At 39.0% G+C, this 25,256-nt stretch overlaps 1 protein-coding gene across 1 annotated transcript in view; it reads left to right on the forward strand.

Moving 5' to 3' along the window:
- Positions 1-25,256, forward strand: part of LOC139727097 (pituitary homeobox 3-like) — a 55,095-nt gene that overhangs the window by 13,060 nt on the left and 16,779 nt on the right. The window contains exon 2 of the mRNA XM_071638077.1: positions 13,278-13,492. Coding sequence (XP_071494178.1) covers positions 13,278-13,492 — 215 coding nt within the window. The remainder of the gene's footprint in view (positions 1-13,277; positions 13,493-25,256) is intronic.

Here is a 25,256-nt window from a genome sequence, read left to right on the forward strand (position 1 = left end):
GAAATCATTGGTTAGTCCGTTACCCTGTCAGCGTGATATGATATATGGTTTCCCTTTACAAGCGCAGACGAATATAGATTCGGCTGCAATCATGTGGTATAGGGAACCATCATGGAGGTCGCAGTCACCTCATACGGAGATGCATATAGGATGAAACACCATGTACCATGCGTGCCCTTTGTATAACCTGTTCCTCCTTTTCTCTTTCTTTAACCCACCGCGGACCTCGAGTTCAGCATACCTTTGACATTGCTTACATACCTGTTTGCCGATTTTAATGACAGAGTTAATGAAGGAAACTTGAGGGAAATGACAAGCGATGTCATGAACCAAAGGGCACGGAAATATGCTCTCCTAAATAATTTGAATTTCATCATGAGTGACTTTGAAATACTCTGACTCACTGCTTGGTCGATTCGCAGCGCGTCGTAGTTCTCTTCGGAACATTCTGCTTGTATACTTTCTATGGTGTACCGTTTCGTGTCTTATTCTACGATTTGCAATCAAATAAGAATGACTGCAAAAGGGTCTCAGATCAAATTTTGACCAAAAAAAAAAAATTGTGGATCAGATTGACGAACAAACACGTGTTGCTGCTTGTTGTGCTTTTAGTGGTGTCTGGCAATCCTGTGTTATTTCCACCGTGGTTTGTTTTTGCGTGAAATCCACTTTCCCTGGCTTTCGTCTCCCCTCCTCAGTCCTGACCACACCCATCGTTCCAGAGGAACACCACTGCCCCCCTTTGCGTGCAGGCATCCCCTCTGCCCTGTCCCCTCTAGGCGAGATTTAGGCAAGGGCCATGTCCTGACGTTGTTCAGGAATGTTTTGAACCAAATGGCATGTAATTTGGCCCCTTTCTGAACTAGTGTCCTTGTTCGACAATCCCAGAGACAGTTGCCGTTTGCCTACTACATTGACACATTGCGAATCGAAAGTACAGCAGTTACAAGTCTTCATGTACATCCTTTGAAATGAAATCCATCTCAAAGATATAGATTCTATCTCAAGACGATATCACTTAACGACAATGATATAGGTAACTGAATATGTTTGATTGATTCGATGAATACAAACTTATCTTGCATCGTCTGACCATTTTTCATTTCCTCCTTGGTCCGACTGATCTTCCTATTGCATGGCTCGTGTGGAATTGAATCTACGTTTTCAATGATGAACTGAAGCTCATACATCATACAAGTCTTTTCCTTTGCTTTACTCTACATCATGATAATTTGTATCATTTTCTGTGTTGAATTTTGTGAAATCATTCATGCAGACGATGAAACCACGATCGAAATGACAAAGGTGGGTTGTGACGAATTGAAAAAATAGAAGAATCCAGCTTTATGTGACCTAGAAATGGCTACATCATGAGCATCCTGGACAGAGTTGTTGGTGTCGTTGTTTTTGTTAATTATTTTCCCTCCAAACCGCCACTTCCTCCCCCCCCCCCCCCCCCCCCCCCCCCTCGGTATTGCTCACCCTCAACCCCTATCCATACGATTCCGCATCCCCTGTATCAAAGACGCGGGATGCGCCCCTGAAATGTTCTGTCTAACTTTTCTTTTTCAAGATGTCTGCGCGGTTAGTTTACCTCAAGCGGAGATTTGAGGCAAGGAGAACCGTCTTTGAAAATATCAATGCTTGGGGTTTAACAATATTGCTGCATCCGTGAAAGTGGCTCCATCATGATTTTATTGTGGTCTTTTGTTTATTTCGGATATCTCCATAGCTTCGGTTCCAGTTCGGTTTGCATTTTGGCCCTGTTCTAATGATAACTCTTCGATCTTCTGCTATACGTTTCTTCTTCTCAAAGTTACAAATTACATGAAACAAAGTTACAAATTACATGAATTGGAAATGGAAATTATAATCAAATCAATATCAGACTTATATCTCAAAACTCTGAGCTTAAATGTAGATTTATTACTGTATGTTCACGGATTTTATGAACATGCCCATCTCAGGATCCATGCCCAACCTAAAAAAAAAAAAAAATATCAAGATTAGCGATACCAATAACGTTGAAATGTTGTTCCCACTTTTCATAGAACCGCGGAAGAGTGCAGTTTTTGGTCCATATTCCATGTAGTAAATATGTCTGTAGGTATTCTCTGAACTGTTGTAGTCTTCCATCTCCTTGGAATCTCTAATAATGTGAAATTCTTGTTGTCAGAATAACTATGAAAAGTAATTGCATCCCTGGATTAAATTTCTCCACATGACTATAGCTCAGTGCTATGAGTGTCATTGTGGATTAAGCCATGACTTGTTCAGTTCATTTTCACTTATTTTCCATCCGACATCCAACAAAAAGCATAGCAAAATACGAAGTATAGATTACACCATTACATTATTTGATCAGTTTAAAAAAAAAACACATAACACAATATGAATCGTAAACTATATGATAAGATATGAAATGTAAAACAAAGCAGAAAACTAAGAACATCAATGCAAACTTTGAAAGGTTGAGCAATAAGGATGAAAAAAAAGAGTGATCTACTAAAAAGCATGGCTTGTAATACATGGATCACTCAAAACGTAGAAATATGTTATTAAACAACATCATTTTAAACAGTCAGTCATTAAGTACAAAAAAAAGAGAAGCAACTTCAGACTAATCTTACAATGTTACAATCTGATGTAGGCACTATTCGCTGAGCCGTATGTGTACCCAACGAGACAATGATGGCGAAGAATGAAATGCAGACAATAGAAAATACATGCACACATAATATTATACTTGTGCAAGGGAGACAATTAACAATTTTGTACGACAATTAACAACTTGTCCGTATAGTACGAGCAACACGTGGAGTAGTGGGGTACTTGATTTGGTGCTTCTGGACATGATTAATATCTATCTTTTTTTTTTTCACACATGCATGTTCACATGCATTTTTTTTTTATTTTCATTTCCAATCAAACACAGGTAATACACTTTGACATGATTACATATATTGGAACATAATAATACATATTGGTTCTTAAAAAAACTTCATGGAAATGGAAATTGAGGAAATATCCTCTGCCTTTCATTTCTTTCTTCTGCCCTTTCTCAAGAACTGCAGGCAACATCCTTCTGTCTCCCTTGCTTTTGGGTCACCTTTCTTCCTAACATAGAAATCCACTCTCCCTGTAGCATCTCTTCCCTATATACTACTTCTCTTTTGAAGTTCTGTGAGGAGTTCAGATCCTTGTGTTGGTTTCCCGCCTTTCCCGTCTTTCTTTACCAAAGATGCTCACATCCTTCTCGGAGCTGCGGAGAACATCCTTCTCCACCCGGTTCGAGAATCTGTAACAGTTGTTGTCCGATCGTTCGATACCCCCACCATCTCATAAGCGCATTGTCATTTGCGCATCATCGCCTTCAATCAGTTTCTTGAGCTGAAACTCAAAGTTGTCTTCGCTTATCTTCCTCCATCTTCTCCGTCATTCCTCTTTTTTTTTCTCTCCCTCTCTTTCTGCAGTCTAACCTGCTTCGAGTTAATATCCGCTGACTGGCTTCTATCTATTTTTCTATCTATCTATCTATCTATCTATCTGTCTGTCTATCTATCTGTCTATCTATCTATCTATCTATCTATCTGTCTGTCTACCTATCTATCTATCTGTCTATCTATCTATCTATCTATCTTACTATCTACCTATCTATCTATCTATCTATCTTAGTATCTACCTATCTATCTATCTATCTATCTATCTATCTTACTATCTACCTATCTATCTATCTATCTATCTATCTATCTATTTATCTATCTATACATCTATCTATTTACATTGTATCTAATTATCTATCTCTCTCTCTCTCTCTATCTATCTCTCTATCTATCTCTCTATCTATCTATCTATCTATTTATCTAACTAACTATCTATCTATGTAGCTATCTAACAATCTAACTATCTATTTGTCTATCTATTTCTATTTCTCTGACTTCATGATTATCATTTCTCGTTTTCAAGTTTCTCGTACTCGTGTTCTCTCTCGTCGTCCGTCTGGCCCATCTATTGATTCATTCAGACGTTCCCGTCGGAGTCAGTCCGTCTTTATGTCTCTCTGTGTGTCTGTATGATTGTTCTTCTCTCACTCTATCTATCTATATCTCTGCCTCTCTCTGTCTCTGTCTTTGGCAGTTGGCTGCCCCCTCCCCCACACTCCCCTTCGAGTCTTTCTACCCTTCCCCTTCCGTCGCGCCCGGAGCAAAGTCGGAAGGCTGTACAACGAACAAGGAGTGTCAACCGCCCGCCTATGCCTTCCTCCACGGCGCAATGACTAAACACCCTATTGCTTTGCGGCCGGAGGCGAGAGGAAACCCGATATGAGCGCTGCAATTTGGTTAATATGAGGGGGAATAAGAAATGGTTATTGTCAATAATTTTTATTTGAAGTGACTGGTCTGTTCTGAGCTGACGTCTGTACTCTCTGGACAGTTGCGTTGATACAGCGATACCGCTGTAAAAGACAGCCGATGAATTCGTTATACAGCCGCAAGTTTTCTGGCCGGTTTTGTGCGTGCTTTCAAAAGTCATGAGAAATACCATCGGATCCTGTTGGCATTGTGTTGATTTGCATTCATTGCGAATAAAAGAAAATATATAGCAATAGTCTTATTTAAAGCGATGTTCACATGGCGTATGATTTTAAATAAATCAATGTTAATCTAGTTGTGCAGTTTACAGCATTTTTCCAAGGTATAGCATTAGCAATGATACTTGCCAATTTCGGCCACACACCATCCCATTAAAAAAAAATCATACGCGTAAAGCGTGACGACATTATTTCAGTGTATACGCTGTATCATATTATTCATGTTATGTTAAATGCCGCAGGTAGGACCATTGTCGTATTATATTACAGCATAATGTTCCAATGAAACAACAAAGAATAAATGAGTTGTCAATCACCGTACTCAAAGTTCCCTTTTTATGTCTAAACTCTTGGGCCAGACTCGGCTCATCTGCGACGAATTATTTCATTTCTCCCTGTCCTGTAATCGAATTTGCCAGTACATCAATCGGCCATTTACTGCGTCCAGAGATAAATCAAAACCGATGCGTAATCATCCTTTCTCGATCGACTCGTCACTGGCTCCCATCGAATTGCGTTTGACGTTGCCGAGTGAGTGATTTGTTGGGGACATGGAAACTGAAATTCCTCGTATACGAAAGTCTTCCCCCAAAAGAGAGAGAAAGCGTGTAAATTAAAACTTCGCACAAACGCAAGTGATTATGTTTGTGGTGAGAATCACAGCGAATGAGTAATGAGCGGCGGTCTAGAAGCGCCAAGTCACCGCCTTTCCCCCTTTTTAATAAAAATAAAGCGAAACAAAACAAAAGAAGAATCCTCCTTGAAGTTTGACTCATATTATGTTTCACCCGCGAAGATACACCTTGGGTTTGGACAGGGAATCTAGAATCACGCAACAACAGTATATAGGGATCTGCCAATGCAAGCGCAGGGTGATGACGAGAAAAGTTTCGACCAATCAGAAAGCCCGGCTGGTTGAGGCGGATTTAGTTTTAAAGTTTATCTTTATATGGTCAGTCACTTTTCAGCATGTGCGGATAAGATTCTTATTCGCTTACTTTATTTGATTCTAGTAATACCCTGTAAGATACATCATCCTTTTATCGCCAATCTCAACCACTTTTCAAAAGAATGTGGAATATGGTCACGTGATGGTTTAAATCAGATATTGACGTGACTTTAGCTCTAACATTTAAAAAAATGGAGCAATGAGTAATGAAATATTAGCTGGACATGTGCACTGCTCTGCGAGAAACAACGACTGATAACACTCAAAATAACATCTAAAATAATTGATAAACCTATTACTACGAACGTTCTTAAACAAATAACCCTTACGTCATATTATTTCGATGGAAGATTATTGTGCAATCGCTTCAACTGCAAACTGCAAACTGTGGATTTGCTGTTGTTCTTGTATTCTCCACGCCATACTAATCATCTTGCATCCATGGCGTCGCTATACAATATGATCAACGTCCATTCCGACCATCCGTAATCTTTCAATTAGGCGTTTATTGGAGCACGTAGCAGAGACTGACAACTCCCTTAGCTAGCTCTGATTAGCCCTCTTCCTGCTGCTCGGATAATATTTTCCCTAGAATCCAGTTCGATTTGCGAAGACGGGCACTTCTTATCGCTGCTATCTGGCAAGGATAATTCAACCCATCTTTGAGGGTAAACTAGAACATCCAAAGACAGCAGCGAATTGCGAAAGTCTTGATGGCCAATCATCAGTTCAGATACATTTGCGCTTCTTGAAAATGAGTGATCAATTGGGAATGAGAACAATATTGATTCATTGATAGATCGAGCGACATGAATGTGCCATGAAAATATGACTATCACGTAACCACAACACGAACGTTGAAGTAAGTATAAGGACAAGCGAAAATAAACCACGGCAATAGTTAAATATAAGCCTATTTCGAAAGACAATCATTATCTGTATAACTATCATTTAAAAGACGTGACATTGTTGAAAGATGGATAACCTTGCAGAAGACACAAGATTTGAAACCACAGTGTAGCTTTATAGTCACTGGCATAATATACCTCAAAATAAACTCGTTTGATTTCTTATACCGAATTTGTGACGACAGAAAATTCGTCTTCCTCTCCAGGAACTACAAAAAAAAGAAGCAAATTCTGGAAATTTTTTGTCATGTATTATCAAAGTTGTCATGTAGATATGGATATTACGTGAACTTCAAAAAATATCCATTTATCAAGGGGAAAATAATAATCATGTTACTTTTTCAATATTTCAAATCAAATTCTCTGGATCCTCTTGATCCTCTGAAAAGTTAGAGAATACCTTACTAAAAGCACCCTACAAATTCTTTATAAGTACAGTGTACTCATATTACCCAATATCATTACGATTGTATGAGGAAACTGTGGTATCAGTTGAATCGACTGTATAATTGTCATTACAAAAACGTTATTAATGGTTCTCACTACTTAGTACAAATTGAATGTTTGTAAGACTTTTGGATTCTCCGATATACATACGTGGCAAACACCAATATCAATTATGAACATGCTAATAATCAGCTCCCTGAAATGTTTGAAAATAATGCTAACTTCCTTAAAGCATTCATTCATACTCTGTCCGTTATGCAACAGATTATTACTTGGAAAATGAACGTGGTCCTGATGTATGGAACTCATTGACTGACGGTCTTAGACGCAGCTCTTCTCTATACAATATAGTTAATCATCCTATAATACCAAAAAAAAAAAAAAAAACTCTTCTCGCAGTGTATCACTCGAATTACAAGTTATGCTCACCGATCCATTTCACCCCCCAAATCATAACAATTGGTTCACTGTAAAATTATCATTGTTTAAAATACAAATCTTTAGGTAAAATTAGTTGGTCTTGTTTTCCTGTGTAAAGCTCCCAACTTCTGAACACTGCATGCTGTCGCTTCTCTTCTCTTTTCCCTCTTCTCTTCTATCAACTTTTCCTATCCTAGTGTCCCCTAATTCTTGCTTTTTCATTTCGTTTCTGTCTTGTTATATCGCCCTTGTGTTGTCCCCCTCGGTCAAATGACACTGAAAATACTCGAAAGTTCACGTTATCTATTCTGTGTTTTTTGTGTTTTGTTCTTTCAGTCAAAAATAACAGGAAACTGTAACAAACCATAATGTTCAGAGGTTGTTATCCAAGTCAAGCGAATTGTACTTATCGATAATGGTCTCCTCCACCTGTATACTTTAAGATATACCATGAAATAAATGTACGTAATATTCACATTCTTATACATTTCTAATGAGTACTCTTGTTTATGTTTTCATGTGATTTTTTTTTTTGGGGGGGACTATGTCGTAACAACTGTTTCTTTCATACGAGTGGAGAAATACTGCAGGGCGTGTTTAGAAAGCAGATTTACAAAACTGAACAAGCCTACCCTGCAGTATTAAAAAAGAAATGAATAATAGATAGATAAATAAAACTTATTGAAACTGAAACAGAAACTAATTTTAGTCTCTGTGTAAAAATAATGATAAGATCATGACAATGTTACTCTACCTTGTGTTGGTAATGTACTTCGCTGTCGAAATCCTTCTATTGTATATTCAGTTGTTGCATATCAATGGCACAGGTAATTTCTTCAGAATGATTGACCTGCACTTTCATTTACCTGACATAAAAAGTCTCTACCTACCTACCTATCTATCTATCTATCCATCTATCTATCTATCTATCTATCTATCTATCTATCTATCTATCTATCTTTATTTATACATGTATAAAAGCAATACAAGTAAATGTGTATCAGATAAAAAAGAAATACATATAATCATAGTGAAGAGTCGTGCAGGTGACTTTAAGGACAATCTTTCGAGGTATTGGTACAAATCGGTTTGCATGTGTTCCAATCAGCTTTTTGTCCCGACACCAAAGTAAGTAGTGTGGGACTGAGTAAGACACAAACGGGGGGCCCCTGCTAACCCTCAAGAAAGTTAACCTCAAAAGATCATGGAAAGAAGTTCTCATGACGCGAGAGAGACACATCAAGCTTTGGGTAGCTTCCGGGTGTTCGTATATCGACCTAGTTGCGCTTCCATTCTTTCTTCCCGCCATTTCCTGTAACAGAATATGGATCGGCAATAAAATGCGGACCTTTCGTTGAAATTCAAGCTTTTCTCTGTGTGTCTAGGACGGAACAACGAGTTCCCCCATTTGGCCTAATTAAGCGGTTTTTCATGTCCTATCGGAACAACTTGCCACAGGGCAAAATGGCTATTATGCTTGACTTACGGATGAACTCTTGTCTGGTGAATGAAAGTGCAGTTAAGACATTCCGAAGAAATTGTAAATTGCAAGTTGCATAATCACAGCAAGATGATGAAACAGAGTTCGCAAACTTTGTTTGGGCTTAAGAAATGTATCTGTACTTCAGGAATATCCAACTTCAGTTTTTTATGTTTGGAGATAAATGTAGCGTGAAGTATTGGACTGTTGCACGCCAGAAACTTAGGACTTCAGTGCTTCGAGTAAAGTTAAAAAAAGCTTTGTCGTTGTATCGTACAGAAGTTGATAACATTTTCTTTGTATCGTACGCCGCGATGCTGAGTCCTAAGCAACCGAGCGATGATAGTTTGCTGGTATATATTTGCTGTTTGGACTTGACGCTTGAGAAGATAGGAATTTCATTAAGTCTTCTTTATGACGTCAAAACAAAAGTTATCGTTGTTGTCGTTTGTGACGTCAGGAGAAAAATCTTGCGTCTTCCGCCGTTCCATTGCGTCGGGTGTGGGATATTCCTATATGCCCACAAACTTCGCTCCAATAAATTGATCCGCTTCCACTGTTTGGAGCACTTTCTTGACACCCGTATTTTGTAACTCGATCAGGATTTTTAAAAAGACGGAGATTCAGGGTAATGAGAACACAAACATGACACAGGAAACAGAAAATAATAATAAGGTCATTCGGCGGAAGTGTGACATAGTTGTTGTGTTGGCAGCTGGGTCTCTCGGTCAGTATCGATTTCATGAAACACGGAGAAATTTTGTAGCGGATTGGAAAGGAGGTAAAAAAAAATTGTCTTCGACTATGCGACACTTCCCAAGATGGCATCGTATAAGGAAGAAAACCAATTTTCACAGCGAGAGATACAAAGATAGAAATATTGAATTTGGTAAAGATGAAGCATACAACCATCCCAAACAAAACAACAGCAGCAGCAGCAACAACAACAACCAAAAGTGTTTGGCTTTCTAGATGTAAATAATTATTCGTCGTATGAGAATGTCGGTCAGTGTAGACAGCTCAGCTGTGAATGAAAATTAAGGCGTTAAGACACCAATTGTGTTGAATAGGATGCCAGCTGGTATAGTTTTCCTATTCTTTTTTAACTTTTGATTTGTGTGACCCAGTTTGATCACTTCCAGTAATTCATAGTGACCCATAACTTGGAGATGAAGTGTGATTGTGCGAAGAACCAAGTGTAATCTTATACACTTAAAAAAAACCAGAACAACAAAAACTGTTCCATAAATGTTGCGCAAAATTCTGGTTTAAAAAAAAGAAGAAATTTGCTTATCAAGCTTATTGTATACCACAAAATCTGCCAAATCAAATCAGTCTTGTATCTTGCCTTTAAAAGACAATTTCACACAACCTTCAAGTTGACTTCAACATTAGAGGATGGTAGAGGAAGGTTTCATCAAAATTTGATCTAAACTATTATACATGAGAAAGTTGGGAAATTTGAAAGATTCCTGTATTTTCACAAATCAATGATATTATACGCAACCACACATTCTTCTGGGCAAAGGTGATGATGTAATTTCTTTACATAACCAATGTCTCAGACAACAACAACAAATAACTTTACCATTTACATTTTGATACGACATCAATAAGGATGAGATGATAAGATGAAAGCAATGATCGTCAAAAGGGAAATAAGAGGTTGCTCCTGCTATCGCGTGAACTACAAACAGGATAGATAGATGGATAGATAGATAGATAGATAGATAGATAGATAGATAAATAAATAGATGAATAGATAGATAGATAGATAGATAGATAGATAGATAGATATTTGTGCTGAAAAGAATGGAAAAGTTGTGAGATGGTGACATCTCCTTTTCGATGTTTGCGTGTACTAAGTCCAAAAAAAAATGCAAATTCTAGAGTTCCAGAACTGTTTTTGTTAATTTCAAGTCCGATTTTGATGCAAGTTCTATCTATCTGTTCGTCTGTTGATGCTGCTGTGTGTGTTTTTTTTTTCTCTCTCTCTGTCTTTCTGTTTTGAACAACGTCAACTTGACATGGTGTGAAATACACTTGAAAGCCCGCTCGCAGTGATCGTTGATATCAAAGAAAACGGAATTACCTTCTCCCATGTCGTCATGAGATGGCGCCTTGTTAGTGGACACGATATCTATTAATGAAGTTGCTCATTATTGTTGGTCATGGAGAAGAATAGATATTGATACTCATTTAGAGCACTGTGACTGCAATAAGACAAAGTTTGACTAACTGATGACGATGTGTTTCGCAAATTTAGCTCCAAACGCAAGTCTCGAAAAGTGCATTTATTTTCTAGTTTTAGGATATGAAAGTGAAACACACGCACACACACAAACGGTTGATGCAACAGCTCCTCAGGTCAATCAGTGTAATGAGAACAGTCCGAGTTGTATTCAAGGATCAATTTCCGATTTTTTTCCTCTCATCTCACGCACCAAAGATGTTTGACAAAATGATTTGCCGAACGAAATTACAGAAAGAAAATTTTTGCAAAGTTTCCATAGCCGACGTCCGTCGCACGTCTGTATGATTACCGCAACAATGCAGCAACTAAAATAATTGGAGTTCTATCTGGTGTAGCGTCTCTCTCCCTCATTTCCGACTTTACTCACGAGTTGTTGCTGCGATCTTTCCGTGAGTTTCCGAACAAAGAGCAAACAGTGATGTTTCCGGTGTCTTATAGAAAAGCAAAGCAAAGTAAAACAAAACAAAACAAAAACAGCGACACTAGCGTGACCCTTTCCGAGATAAGCGCCCTCACAGTCGATTCGCACACCTTCCGCAAAGCGCTCCGATCAGAGTTGTTCCACTGACCCCTCTAGACTCACCAAAGCCAAGTCGAAGCGCGTTGTCACGGTCTTATGAATGTATTTTCCTTCTGGAATCTTTTCCAAACATATCGTGCCACCAGTCTGGCTAAATTTGTTGACTTTGCCGCTAATTTTCCTACTCCCCCGTTCCGTAGATATTTCTTTTTTTTCTCTTTCTCTATCTCCATCACCTTTTTTTTTTTTCCCTCGGCCGCATGTAAAAGGAACATGTGCTGACCTTGGCAGTGGCGTAACGACAAAAGCGATAGTGCTAAATTGATCTCATATTATCAGTGCAAACAGTTCAATAATGTGTGAGTGACTTTGATGAGTTGAACAGTGCATTGTGTTTAAGGGTAAACGTAGAATCGCTTTCAGTCTGTTTATTTTCGTTTGAGTCATACTCGTTGGAAACAGTTCTTCTAAAGTCTCTCTTCTTCGCTCTCTCACCTGATTGATGTGTCACCTGACGAGATTTCTGTGTTGTTGTTGTTGCATACGTGATTGACGCTTTTTTTTCTGATTGTTTTGTGCGAACCGACGCGAGTCACGATGTTACAATCCGACGTGAGGACAGTACGAAAAAACGCAAAGGTACTCAATAACTAGGACTGCGTGATGCCCAAGTATTTTACTGTCGTGCCGGTTCGTGCAATCATCAGTGGCGCACCAGGATCGCCAAATTAACTGGCGTCGGCTCCACAGCAGTGCCACTGCTGTGCCATTCCGTAACATAGATTGCGATAATACATCATTCGTTGTATATAGGCACTTCAAAGTGAACCTATAGGCATTTATCATCGTGTCATCGACAGAATTATGTCACTTTCTCTCAAACAGATCTTTCGCACTTCTGCTATGTGTATGTGATGGGGGGGGGGGGGGAGGGAACCTCCCCCCCCCCCCCGCACACACATACCTCGCAGCTGTCTTCTGCTTATGCCAATTAATCTCCATCATCTTCACCTTCTTTACCCCACCCTGTATACACCTACACCCCTTTATTTTCCTTTTTTTTTTTGCTCTCATTTAATCAGAAAATAATTAAAGATCAACCCGCAGTCGTTGTAGTCGTCCATGCCAAAGTGGTCTCAGTAATTTCAAATTCAGTATTTCTTCCAATCTTGCCCCTGATCTTTCATTTTAAAGGCGGTATTTACATGCCATAACTTTTGTAATACCGTGTGTATTTCACTTTCACGAAATATTTGTTTTATCATTTGAGATTTCTTACTTCCTTTCTGGTGAATATCAAATCATTACAGTCACAATATAGTCTTTGTTACCATTTTTTCTCTGCTTGACTAATGGTTATTCACAATTTAGACTAGTGGATGTGAGCAACTTAACTCGGATGGATGTAAGCGACACAACTTAGCAATATTCTACGAAAAACAAAGGTGTGTGCACATTATTATACAATCTAATTGTAGCAAGGAAATGGGAAATTCCACACAAGAAACAGCAACAGCTTGTAAAATGAATGAGTAGGTCGGACATCTCATGTTTCATTGTGGAATTTCAACACTTGCCTTGGTGAAAATTGACCGCTATTGTTGTCCGTGATGAGTTTGAAACTGCCACCTCATATTTCAGACGACCAATCGATCGATGATAATCTTCTTCTTATTTTCAATTTTGTATTCATTTGTGACACGTGCAGACGGTAACTGCGAAAAGTCGTGCAACGATCCGGACGCAGATGACGGCGGCGACCAGGATAACGGGAAAAAGCGCCGCCAACGACGACAGAGAACGCACTTCACGAGCCAGCAGCTGCAGGAATTGGAGGCTAATTTCGCACGGAATCGCTACCCAGACATGTCGACGAGGGAGGAGATTGCAGCCTGGACGAACCTCACGGAACCCAGAGTGAGGGTACGTTTTGTCGTGATGCAGACGATGATATACGTAAAAAACCAAGATATCCAATTTTTACAAGACTGTAATGTCATTTCTTTAATTTGACAGACGGCATCCCCTTTGATACTGATCAGAGAATGGTGGATCATGATTGGTACTATTACGTCATTCATGGGCATATAAGTTCTTCTCTTCCACCATTTTCTCAACTTCTAAATGTGAAATAAAAACAAAAGAAAAGAAATTGCTTGGAAATGATATCCAACACTGTTACCCTAAGCCACCACCACTACTTTCAAAGCCATCGTACTTCTATGCGCGAATTCCTCAGCATCCTTATAAGCCGTATGTGTTTGTGCCTCTGTGTGTGTGTGTGTGTGTGTGTGTGTGTGTGTTTGTTTGTTTGCTTTTCTAAAAATGCATGTCTATGAAATCACTTGTTTCATTTAAAAGTTACTCTTGGTTAACATCTACCTATTTACAACACCATGATGTATATTTATTTATCTATTTTTTAAATTCATTTATATATTCGTTTATTTTTTAGAGGAAAGTTTGAAGCATTACTGCAGCTAGGCCCCAATGTCCTCCTACACTATACTGTTATAGGGCCAACTTCCGCCTACTTGCCGATCCCTATTTCACGTGGTTTCGTGTAGAATAGATTCAATGTTACAAAACCTTCCATGACTTTTTCGTCTGCCTGTAGAATAAGAATCAATCTCTCTGACTGTGACGAACTTTCATACCCCCCCCCCCCCTTCTCATTTGGTTTGAGACATACATCGAATCCATCACTCAACGGAAATTCATGTTTACTGTCAGAAGTCGCATCCATCTATTCCTCTTCCTCCTCACACAAACCCCACCCCCCCCCCCACTCCGAATCGATGAGGAAAATGAACGAAAAGGAAACGACAGGAAAGGAAAACACCGGGATTAAGTTTGTGTTTTCTCATTTCCTCCCAATGACTGATTGCAAACTATTAGGGAACATCTCTGTTATGACGAAACCGCGTGGAGGAAACAGAATGTCACAGAGATCAATGGAAACTGCAAACATTGAAACAGAAGTGATGAATAAAAAGGGGGAACGTGATGAATGGGGATATAATGACGAATTACGCGCTTTCAAATCTTAGCCCTTTTTTTCAATATGATATCGGAACGACGCTGTTGTTCTGTTGCCAGTGAGCAGAAATGTGATATTTTCTTTTCTACGGGATCTCTCTATCAGAGCACGGTAAGAGTAGATAGTTATTGGGCTTACCGCTTGATTTACGCTGTCTGTCCTACAAAAAACATCCCAACGTTATCAATATCGAACGAGTATCTTGTTTATCGTTCTTTTTCCGCAATCTGTTTTGCGTTATCCACAAGAGGGGGCACATTTCATTAATTACAGATCTGCCTCATGTTCAGTGCATATTCAACTATGTGAGGAAAAATATTTCTCATAGATAATTTCAAGTCTCCGTAATGCATGTTTGTTCTAATAAACCATTATCAAATCAAATCAAATCATTGAATGTCTAGTAGCCCGGCCAAGTAAAAGTGAACAAAAACCTTAAACGGAATAACATTCCCAGGATGTTGCTCTTATTTTCTGAAACGGTTGTTCTTTGAATTTCCCCCATTTTGTTTACATCAGCCATTTACATACAATCAAATCGAGGTTTCTTCCTTGCAGGGTGAGACCAGTCTGGTTTTCGGCTTGTTATGTAAAGTTTGATGTTCATAAATTCAAATGGGCAACAATTTCACGTTTGAATATTATGATGGCCGAATATTAATTGAAATATCGGGAAAAAAATCATTTCCATCTGTAATAGTGGCCATGTTCTCCTTCGTTCTCGTTCGTTTGTCGAGGTTAATTCGGGTGCAGTATTAAGATTCTGACACGAACAGTTTTAGGCAACCCTGGATGCAGTTTACTAGCTCAAGATGATACTCGCACGAACTCTGTGTGTGTGTGTGTGTGTGTGTGTGTGTGTGTGTGTGTGTGTGTGTGTGTGTGTGTGTGTGTAGAGTGTGTGCTCTGTGGGGAACAATTCGGCTTCATCCACTTTCTCCTTAAACTTTGAAGTCAGCGCGATGACTCAGCTGAAAAGAAGAGAGGTCATAGCATCCACAATCTATATTGTATTGTTGTATTTATAGAGAAAAGAGGGAGAAAGAGAGCTAGAGAGAAAGAGTGAAGTCAAAAGGGCGAAAAGCTCGTCACTCACACGCAAACCGCAGAACCACCATGGTTCATTGCTGATTATTGAATCATGAATTGAACCGCTGATGAATTGGTCACGATTTCTTCGTTCCTGTCTTCGAGTCCCTTTTCTGTTTCACACCAGAAATCCTAGGATACACCGTTTAACCCTTTCTGCGCCATTGAGTCAAACCTGCTCAAATTTCACACGTGTACATAGTGGACAGGAAATTGATGTCGCATGCAGTGGGTTAATAAGGGCGTCAAAAAAACCCCACAAAATGTTAACGAGCTATAATAACTAGTATAATCGATTCGACTAGTCATCCACAGGGTGGCAGATTTCGCGCCCTGGCACATCAGACAAAATAATGATGAGGCTTGTTCTTATCAAATAGCACCCTCATTCCATTCACTTCCGGAAATCCATCTGTGGCAGACGGGTCCAATATCACCTCCTTCTCTATAACTAACTGTGTGCCCACTGCACTTTTGGTGTGCACCGCTGTAGTATCGAGTTTCCCACCATTTTCCCCCCTCCAAAAACCGCATTTTGATGAGTCCATGTATTTTATAGAAATACACCAACAATGGATTAAAAGACAGTTGGACAACAATGATTAAAGTATATTTCTTTTTTTGTGCAATCCTCCACATGTCATTTACGGTTAACTCGATTACTCATAGTCCCGTATTAACTGTTGGACAATAAAACGACACGAGAATGTAGTTTCGATGCACTGAAAGCGAAGAAATCTACATTGAATGCTGGCACGCAGAACCACAATCGTTGAAAGTGGTTACCAATCGATGACACATTACTGGAAAATCCGCAGAGTTTAGTTCATTTTTATTTCATTCTCTTGTACGTCTTTTCCTCTGTCTCTGGACAAAAAGCGGAGATTATCACCTTCTCTTAAAACTTCCAGTTCAGATATGGTGAAATGATTATAACCTTATCCAAAATGTACGGCTTTCATCATACCCAGGAGTACATCCGGAAACTTATGAGAAGTGAAGCTGAATAAAAAGAGTATCAGGCTTAAACGTAAATGTATAGTAAAATTTATAGGTATAGACCAAAGCAATATAGACGGACCTTGATCAGGATCAAGAGTGCTACCGTAGTCAAAGAGCAAAAAAAAAAAAAAAAAAGAAAAGAAAAAAAAAGAGATAGGTTAATTATTATTATTATTATTAGTAGTAGTAGTAGTAGCAGTAGTAGTAGTAGTAGTAGTAGTAGTTGTAGTAGTAGTAATAGTAGTAATAGTAGTAGCAGAAGTAGTTGTTGTTCTTGTTATAGTAGTAGTAGTATAGTCTATTATCCTATATCCATATTCATTATCAATTATGTATTCATCATTTTATAATGATTAGTTTTGAATTTTTAAAATTAAGTTTTACTTTGTTTTACTTTTTTCAATAGCTGAACTAACGTTTGGTCACGTTGTGAAAAATTATATCCCACCCTCAATTCAGAAAAAGAAAGAGCAACAACAAAATATTAAAAAGAGATTCAAAATAATTAAGAAACTCAGAGTGGAAGAAAGTGTGAAAGAATGATATCAGGCTAGAAGTAATAACGTATAGAGTCTCAGAACTGATACGGTAGCGTATCTCTTTTAATTGCGTCTCGTCGAATGTCAAGTATCAGTTTAAAAAAAGCCAAACAAACGGACACTGAAATATAGTTGTAAGCAGAGAGATAAAAAGAGGGAAAGAGATATAGATAGATAGATAGATAGATAGATAGATAGATAGATAGATAGATAGATAGATAGATAGAGATACACGTAGATAGATAAATAGATAGATAGATAGAGATAGATAGATAGATATAGATATAGATAGATAGATAGATAGATGGATAGATAGAGATACACGTAGATAAGTAAATAGATAGAGATAGATAGATAGATAGATAGATGGATGGATGGATGGACAGACAGAGGAAGAGAGGGATAGAATATGTGTGTTTATGCATATGTGCGTGTGTGTATCTGTCTGTCTGTGTCTGTGTCTGTTTCTCTTGATGTGCTGTACGGAGCACACGCCCTTCGTGTCCAGAAGCCGTAACGACAGCCTGGTCTGGATGTCGCTTCTGTGGGTTCCCTCCGTGGATGGCTCCGCTAATCATAACTTACCCTGGAAAAAAAAATCAATGAAAAAGAAGATGACAACAACAAGAAGAAGAACAGAGAGCGAAAAAGACAATTGGTGCTCGGTTTTCAAAGCGTAATTTATACGTTTAGCACGATGCTCCAAGCCTATGACGCATTATATATTTACGTTTTGACAAAGTTGCGACTCGCCCTAGTAATTATTGCAAGTTCACGAGCGACACTGGGTGGAGTCGGTAATTGGACAATTGGAAAAGCTTCGCGTGAGAGAAAAATATAAATTGACAATTTCCGATATAACCCTCCGTACGACGAAGCCAGTACAAAACCAGTCCAGCTCTCTCCCAGTAGATAGACAAATACAGTGTGATGTAAAGAGGGGAAAGATACAGACACTACAAGGTTTGCAATGAAGAATTACAAGTAATAAAGAGGCTTTTGTTCAGGTTTGAGTTTCTTCAGTTTGTCTCCCTCTACAAATGAAAATAATATCTTTCTTTCAAAGAGACCTTTGTGTTCAAAATTAAATGGTTGAGTTTATTCGACATTGCAGAAAATATATGATACATGAACAAAAAGACATACAAATGAAATAAGAAGATAAGCTATGTCATGTCCGTGATGGTGATTGAAATAAGAATAAGGACATACAGCGACACATGATGCGCGTCATTGGTCTACAAACTTTTAGGCTTGAAACGGTTGACAATTGGCCTGACAATATTTTCAGCGATTTCGATAATAATGGTATATCAAATAACCAATGTTAGTCTTGCAATCCAGTTCATGATATGTTATGTTATTCTTTTGGATTTCGACCAGAGTATTTGTTAACTTGCTTACTACTGCCTAAAACAACTTGTTCACATTGCCGCTAAACGATCCCGAAGAAACACACACAAAAACTGTGTCTGTTGTCGTAAGGGCAAAATCATTCTCGAGCAATAATTGCACTTCTTGGTTTGGGGATTCCAACCTTAAAGAGACTCCTATTTAGAGTTCTTTCAGTCCGTCTTCCGCTTTAAAGATGAATTGATGTTCGTGAGTCAGGAACGTGATAATAGGGGTAATACTGTTGCCCGTGCAGCGGGCCTGCATTAGTCCACAGAAGACGGCAGCCGCGATAGCTGCTGCGACTCTATCCGAGACGGGCTTTGCGAAAGAGCCGAGTCACAGGGGGGTTTCTTGAAGGGTGCCAGAAGTATGTTATGGGAATGACGGATGACTGGATTAGCTTTATTTTGGGATGCATTGTCTTCAAGCAAAAGTACAGTTCACTTCTGCCAGTGGGCAATTCCACGTCTTGTCCGGCGGGCAAAGCACATCCTTTTCCCCCCTTGATTATCATCCATAATATAAATACCAACTTGTTGGTTAGTCCTCCAATAGGGCTCGGTATTCAGTAACTTCAGCCAGACACGTCTCCAAAGTGCACTTCATCCCGAATGACTCGAGAACTTTTTTCTCCCCTGACACGCCAGCATGTCCAAGGAATAATACCGTCCCCTTATACTAGTCATTATGGACACGAAAACGAAGAAGAAAAAAGTGATAACTCATGTCACTTTACCATAATTATTGCACTATAAAGTTTCAGATTTTATACATTAATAAGCTTTTTGATGGACATGCCGCATGCAGATTATCATTTATGACTCTACAGTTATTCCTTCTTCAGTCATGACTAGCTGCAGACCAGGCGACTGCGGACGGCTCTTCTTTTAACCCCCCCCCCTTAATTCTCCTTTGTTATGATTTGCTTTCCTCGCACCCATTATGTTCATGGTCAATAATATTTCCTAATCTCGTGCCTTGGCAAGAAAGATCATGCTTAAAATACAAAATACACGAACGCGTCCCTAAAAGGCAAATGAAGACATTTGTATAATATTGTTGAAATACCAGGCAAGGCTCCAGCTAGAATATATTATGGACATTATGTTTTCCTGTATTTGCATGTCCTTCAGTAGAATAAAGACTTAGCGCTGACCTTGTGCAATCAAAGATTTAGATGCCGAGGGTTAAAAACTAGATCCCTCCTCTCACTGATCACAGTCTTGGTTAACATGGACAGGAAACTCACTCCACATATAGAATTGTAACCACTATCGTAAGTAGAGAAGCCTTTTATTTGAGGAAGAGGGGGGGGGGGACAACGAAAAGATTGTCCATGGCAACAGGTTACACGAGGTGCATTTTCGGGAAGAAAGGAAGCACAGGAAAGTTTCAAGAAAAATTCCCGATCTTTCCCCAAACTATACCAAAGGTAACAAACGGTGAAACAGAAAGTGATTTGGGCCTCCTATTTTTAAGGCCAAGTCACGGTAGAAGACAATACCGTTTCATCACCCCCGTCTAGCTGTGTGCATGTTTTATGCGGGTAATAGAGTGTGCCTTTGCACATGTCAAGTTCAATAGCTCAACTCATTTACTACCCTCATATTTTCTGACGGATGGTGTACAGTGCACGTCAAGACGAGCGTTGTGACGTCCAACCTCCTCTCTCTTTTTTCTCCCGCATCCTCGCTGGGCGATTGTTACCATAAATTAACCCCATAAACAAAGTCGTCAACGCATAGTGCATTTACACACAGTGGCAAATTATGCAGTGATTCCTTTAGCTTTGGAAGAGTTCATTAAAAGCTACATTAGAATGCTGCGCCGCCGTCTTATTTTGGCGAGTCGAAGTCCGGCGCAGTCCCTCGGGAAAACCGAGGGGGGAAAAAGAGGTAGACAGATGCGTCTACAATTGCTATATACGGGAAAGAGCATAAACACTTTTCTCGTTATATGCCCATTGTACACGGTGACAACGAGTTCAAACGTTTGAATTTAGCCTGTCACTTGAGAGAGAAGGAAAATAGAAAGATAGGGAAGAGAGAGAGAGAGAGAGAGAGAGAGGAGAAAAAGGAGGGGAAAAAAAGTATGACGAACTTGCGTGCTAGAGCAGGTGAAACCGATCCCTATGGCTGCCCACGCGAGACCGAGCGGCACGTCAGTGGACTGCGACCCCAGAGCTTCCCGGGTCTGTCGCACGCGCGCTGCCTGTCATTCTCGCGCTCATATCTCATGCGTTTTAGCGAGCTGTCTGAATCGGAGGCTGAGAAACAAATTGATGAATCGGGGAAACCAGCTCAAGTTACGGTGAATCGTAACAAAGTACAACTTAAAGGCGCATCCACTTCTTGTCGTATACATCATAAAGCTTTCACTTTCCTTTTCTTTCTGTTCCGACATTATGAACAAGCAAACAACAACAACAACAGCAAAAACCCAGAGAGATGTACACTCCTGCTTTCACAACAAGTGCGACCATTTTATTGGGAACAAAAATTTGACTTGTATACTCAATCGCACGCAATGTTGTATTCAGCCTTGCAATGCATGTCACTGTGAATCATGAAGGTGTATGAAAAGTAAGGAGAATTCATCTCTTTGTAAGATTTGTTTATCTTTTCCGACGAACTGTTATAAATCGCATTTTTATTTATTTTTTACTGTTATTATGTTTCATTATTCCCTTTAGAGTGAAAATACAGAAAGATACAGTTTAGACCTAGGTGTATAAATGGGTACCTGTACCTAGGGTAATAATAATAATAATATTATTATTATTATTATTATCATTATTACTTAACAATAATTGCGGCCATCCCCATTTGTTCAATGAATAAAAATGAAAGAATGAATGAATGTCTTACATAACATAGTAAACAACATCGTTACCAGAACGAGAAACGAAACATGAAATCACATGCATTGACGCGTGAAGCCTACATAAGAATCAATGACTAGTGAAAAGTAGCCTATGTTTCTGGCGTATGTGGGAGACCACATTAATGTGGAGCCTGATTTAAGGGGAAATATAGTAATTGATATCTTCGCCTTGACATTGAGTATAGCGTCTTTCCACGCGTAACCGGCTTCCAGGTTAGGGCCAGACTCGCCTCCATAGTCCGGCAACCTCCCGCTGTCCCTGGAGATATGGCGTCCCGGTCGGTATTACGCCCCAATTAGCATGGAGGACTCCGTCTTCACGGCCTGATAATCGCTTAATTACCTTCTCTGCAACAGGATAAAAAGAAAGAATGAAAGAAGAAGATGCACGGGGAAGGGTTGGAAGGAGATATCAAGCTCACTCATTTTTTTTAATGACGATTTTGTTACCCTTCATTCATAATCGTCTTCTCTCATACCACCATCGATAGAAAGATAGGACTAGGCATGAGGACTGGAAGAAGTAGGATTTGGAGAGCAATCTTGGACGTCGTATTATAGCTCACTATAGCTGGGATAGCACTGGGATGAGACGTCCTTACACACGGTAACACAGAATCAAAGATGTCGGCTTAAAAAAAGAGGGGGGGGGGGTTTGAGATGAAGTATCATGAGTGTGTGTATGAGTATGAGCATCATTTTTTCCCCTTAGAGTTAATGAGAGTCAGAGATCCAAGTGGGGTTTGTTTGTTGCTACGAGCGTCCGATTTCCCAAACCGTTCACGAATGGCAAGACTGGTTATCGTGGATGAGAGAAATCCCATCCGAATGCTCACTCTTTTTCACCCCCATCGCATCGGTGGTCGTTCTCAACCTTATTCTGCCAAAAACGAGCAGAAAGCAAGACGAGATAAACGTGTATTTAACAAGAAAAGTTTCGATAAGATCGGATCCTTCGCAAGGAGATCTAGTGGAAGGGGTTGATACGGAGGGCACGATAGGGTTGAAATGCCGCCTCAGAGGCGTATGTTATCAACTTGCGGTATCGACATTCTAGTTCTACCGCCAAATTATCTGACGCATCAGATGATGTAAAAACGTCGCACCAAGTTAGCCGCATTAGATGTTTTAGCGGTGTTTCGATATTAGACGAGACATCTACTTGTGCACCCAGGGAACCAATGACTTCCTTATATACTTGCGTCATTTCAGTCCTTACTCCAATTAGTGAAACATCTACTTCTCGAATTACCTCCTTTGGGGTACGCATTTTAATCAATAACGCCAGCGCTATTTTGTCGTAATTATCATTTTATAGTTTCACAAAACTCTAAATCCTAAAAAGAGAATAGAAAGAAGAGAGATAGCTGGGCAAATTGTGTTCTCAGTGGAAAACAAAGTTGGAAACTCTTATGGCGTACACAATATTACAGAGACAGTTCAAAGTAGAAAGGGTTTTGGTGTTTGCTTTTCTTTTGATTTTGTTGCGAGTTGATTCTTTGAAGTCGTAATACCTTATACTACTGCCTTGCGTCTGGTAAAAAAAAAATCCAATATTTCCCGTCAAAGAGGGGACTTTAAATGTTACTCAGTCATTTATTAAACAGAGACCATTTTCCTTTTACTTCTTTTTACATCGGCCTCTCAACAATTCATTTCTACCATGTACGATCACAATTTGGATAAACTTCCGAAGGTTCATTTCGAGGAAAAAAAAAATCGGAAATCACCAGATGTCACAATCAAAGCTTGGTAATAAATGTCTAATTTTCTTACAGCACACAAGTATTCAATTATTCATGTTGCAGTTGCTTTGAGAAATTGCAGAAGGTCTTCAAAGTGCATCAGACATGCATTGCAAACAGGCAATTTCGTTACAGTCCAATGCAGGCAAAATTATTTCACCTTCCACGCCACTTACCTATGATTATTTTTAAAGAGCATCATTCCAAGTGCTGCCATTTAAATAAATACCTGTAGTATCTCCTACGAGAGTATATCAAACTATTTCAACGTATATTTATGAATTCTTTCTGATTCTAATCGTCCTAATATCAAAAGCATCGTATGTGGATGTCATTGGAATATCAACTCGGACCGATTCACTGTGATCAATAAAATTGCCATTGCCGATTCCTGTATTATGAGCACCGTCCCATAAATTGCGCCATCTTTGTCGTAATTACACCAGGGTGAACGCCGAGTCTGGTATACATGTAGGGGGCCTACTTGCAAAAATATTCTCGTACATAACTGTGTGGAAAAAATCGAAATAAGACGCATATTAAACTATAATCATTGTGTTAAGTACACACAAAATTTGTTCTGTTTTCAATGCACGTTTGTTTTCATGAAATTATTCCCAATTGTCTATTACTGTACACATCAGGTTGTTTTTCTCCTTGTTTTCTCTTACGAAGTACATTAATTATATCATGCTTCCCCACATTTACGTCGATAACAGAGTAACTTTTGATTGGTCAGATCCTTTTTTTTTCCAACCTCGAAGTCAATGGGTATTGTGATTCGCCGTCAGCACTGTAGCGTGTAGCGTGTCATGTGCTTTACTAATTGTGAAGCACATGACATATAATTAGTTCCAATGATTTCTCATTCTGGGATATCAAACTTGTTGGATAGGAGTTTTTAGCAATATCAGGATATATGATGATTATAATTATGCATTGTGTCAAGAGGCGTTAGAGCAAAATATTGTCTTATTTTCAAAACATAATAAGCTCCTCCTTTTTTCTTTTTTCTTTTTAGATTGGAGTGTGTCTGCCCTGTATACCCATAGTCACAGTCTTGATTAGAATAAAATGTCTTCTTGATAACTTTAAGTTGGATAATAGCCGGATATTAAACAATAATAGAGGACTACTATTTCAACTTTCTGACAAGAGTTAAAGAGGAATGTTCTCGAAAAGTCACTGCTCTCTGACGTCGTTTGACAGCCAATGAAAGTATTGTCTTTTTTCGTGTTCTTTAACGTATCTAATAAGAAGTACTCTTCTGCGATTAGAAAGAACATTTCTATGCCTAAATATGATATCTACCCTGCTGTCCAGACCGTAGGTCAGTATCCATGTGACATCTCACAAGTGTGTCGGCCTATATTTCATTTCATTTCATTTCAATTTATTTTCTTATTTCTCAATCAAGAATACATAACATAAGACAATATGGAACTATGCGTGACATCCAGCTTGGATGTACGATGGGACATTACAAATAATCGATTATCTGTTTTGTTGTGGTTTATATCACTGCCTAATTTGTTTGACTCTTTTGGGACAACGTTTGTCTGTTTTGGGTTTTTTTTAAACCAATAGTCCAATCAGTCCACGTTTGTGATCAGTGCAATTGTAATTTTCCACTGTAAGGCTTGGAGTATTAGTTTCCGTACAGTAATGGTCAGTGCCCGGCGAAATGATGTAATCATGATTTATGCAAGACAAGTCAGCAACATCTGTGGCTTCGAATTCCCCAAAATATTTCTTGACATTCACTTTGTCATCGGACTAAATGTTCCATATACCGCCCCATTTTACTGAATTTCTTTAATTCTTGCTTTGCTTTGATTTATTTTTAACATATGCATATGATTCACTTTAAAGATACTGGTTTTCTTTATCAGTGTTTATGTAGCTGACCGTGCTTTGAAGTTCTTCGTCAGTTTTTTTTTCCTTCCAGTCCAGTCCCCTCCTCGTCAGTTTCTTGTATACGTGTAGACGTATGA

Source organism: Diadema antillarum, unplaced genomic scaffold, assembly GCF_040938485.1.
Source record: "Diadema antillarum isolate AM-2024a unplaced genomic scaffold, OU_Dant_1.0 seq00000119_RagTag, whole genome shotgun sequence".
Classification (NCBI taxonomy): Eukaryota; Metazoa; Echinodermata; class Echinoidea; order Diadematoida; family Diadematidae; genus Diadema; species Diadema antillarum.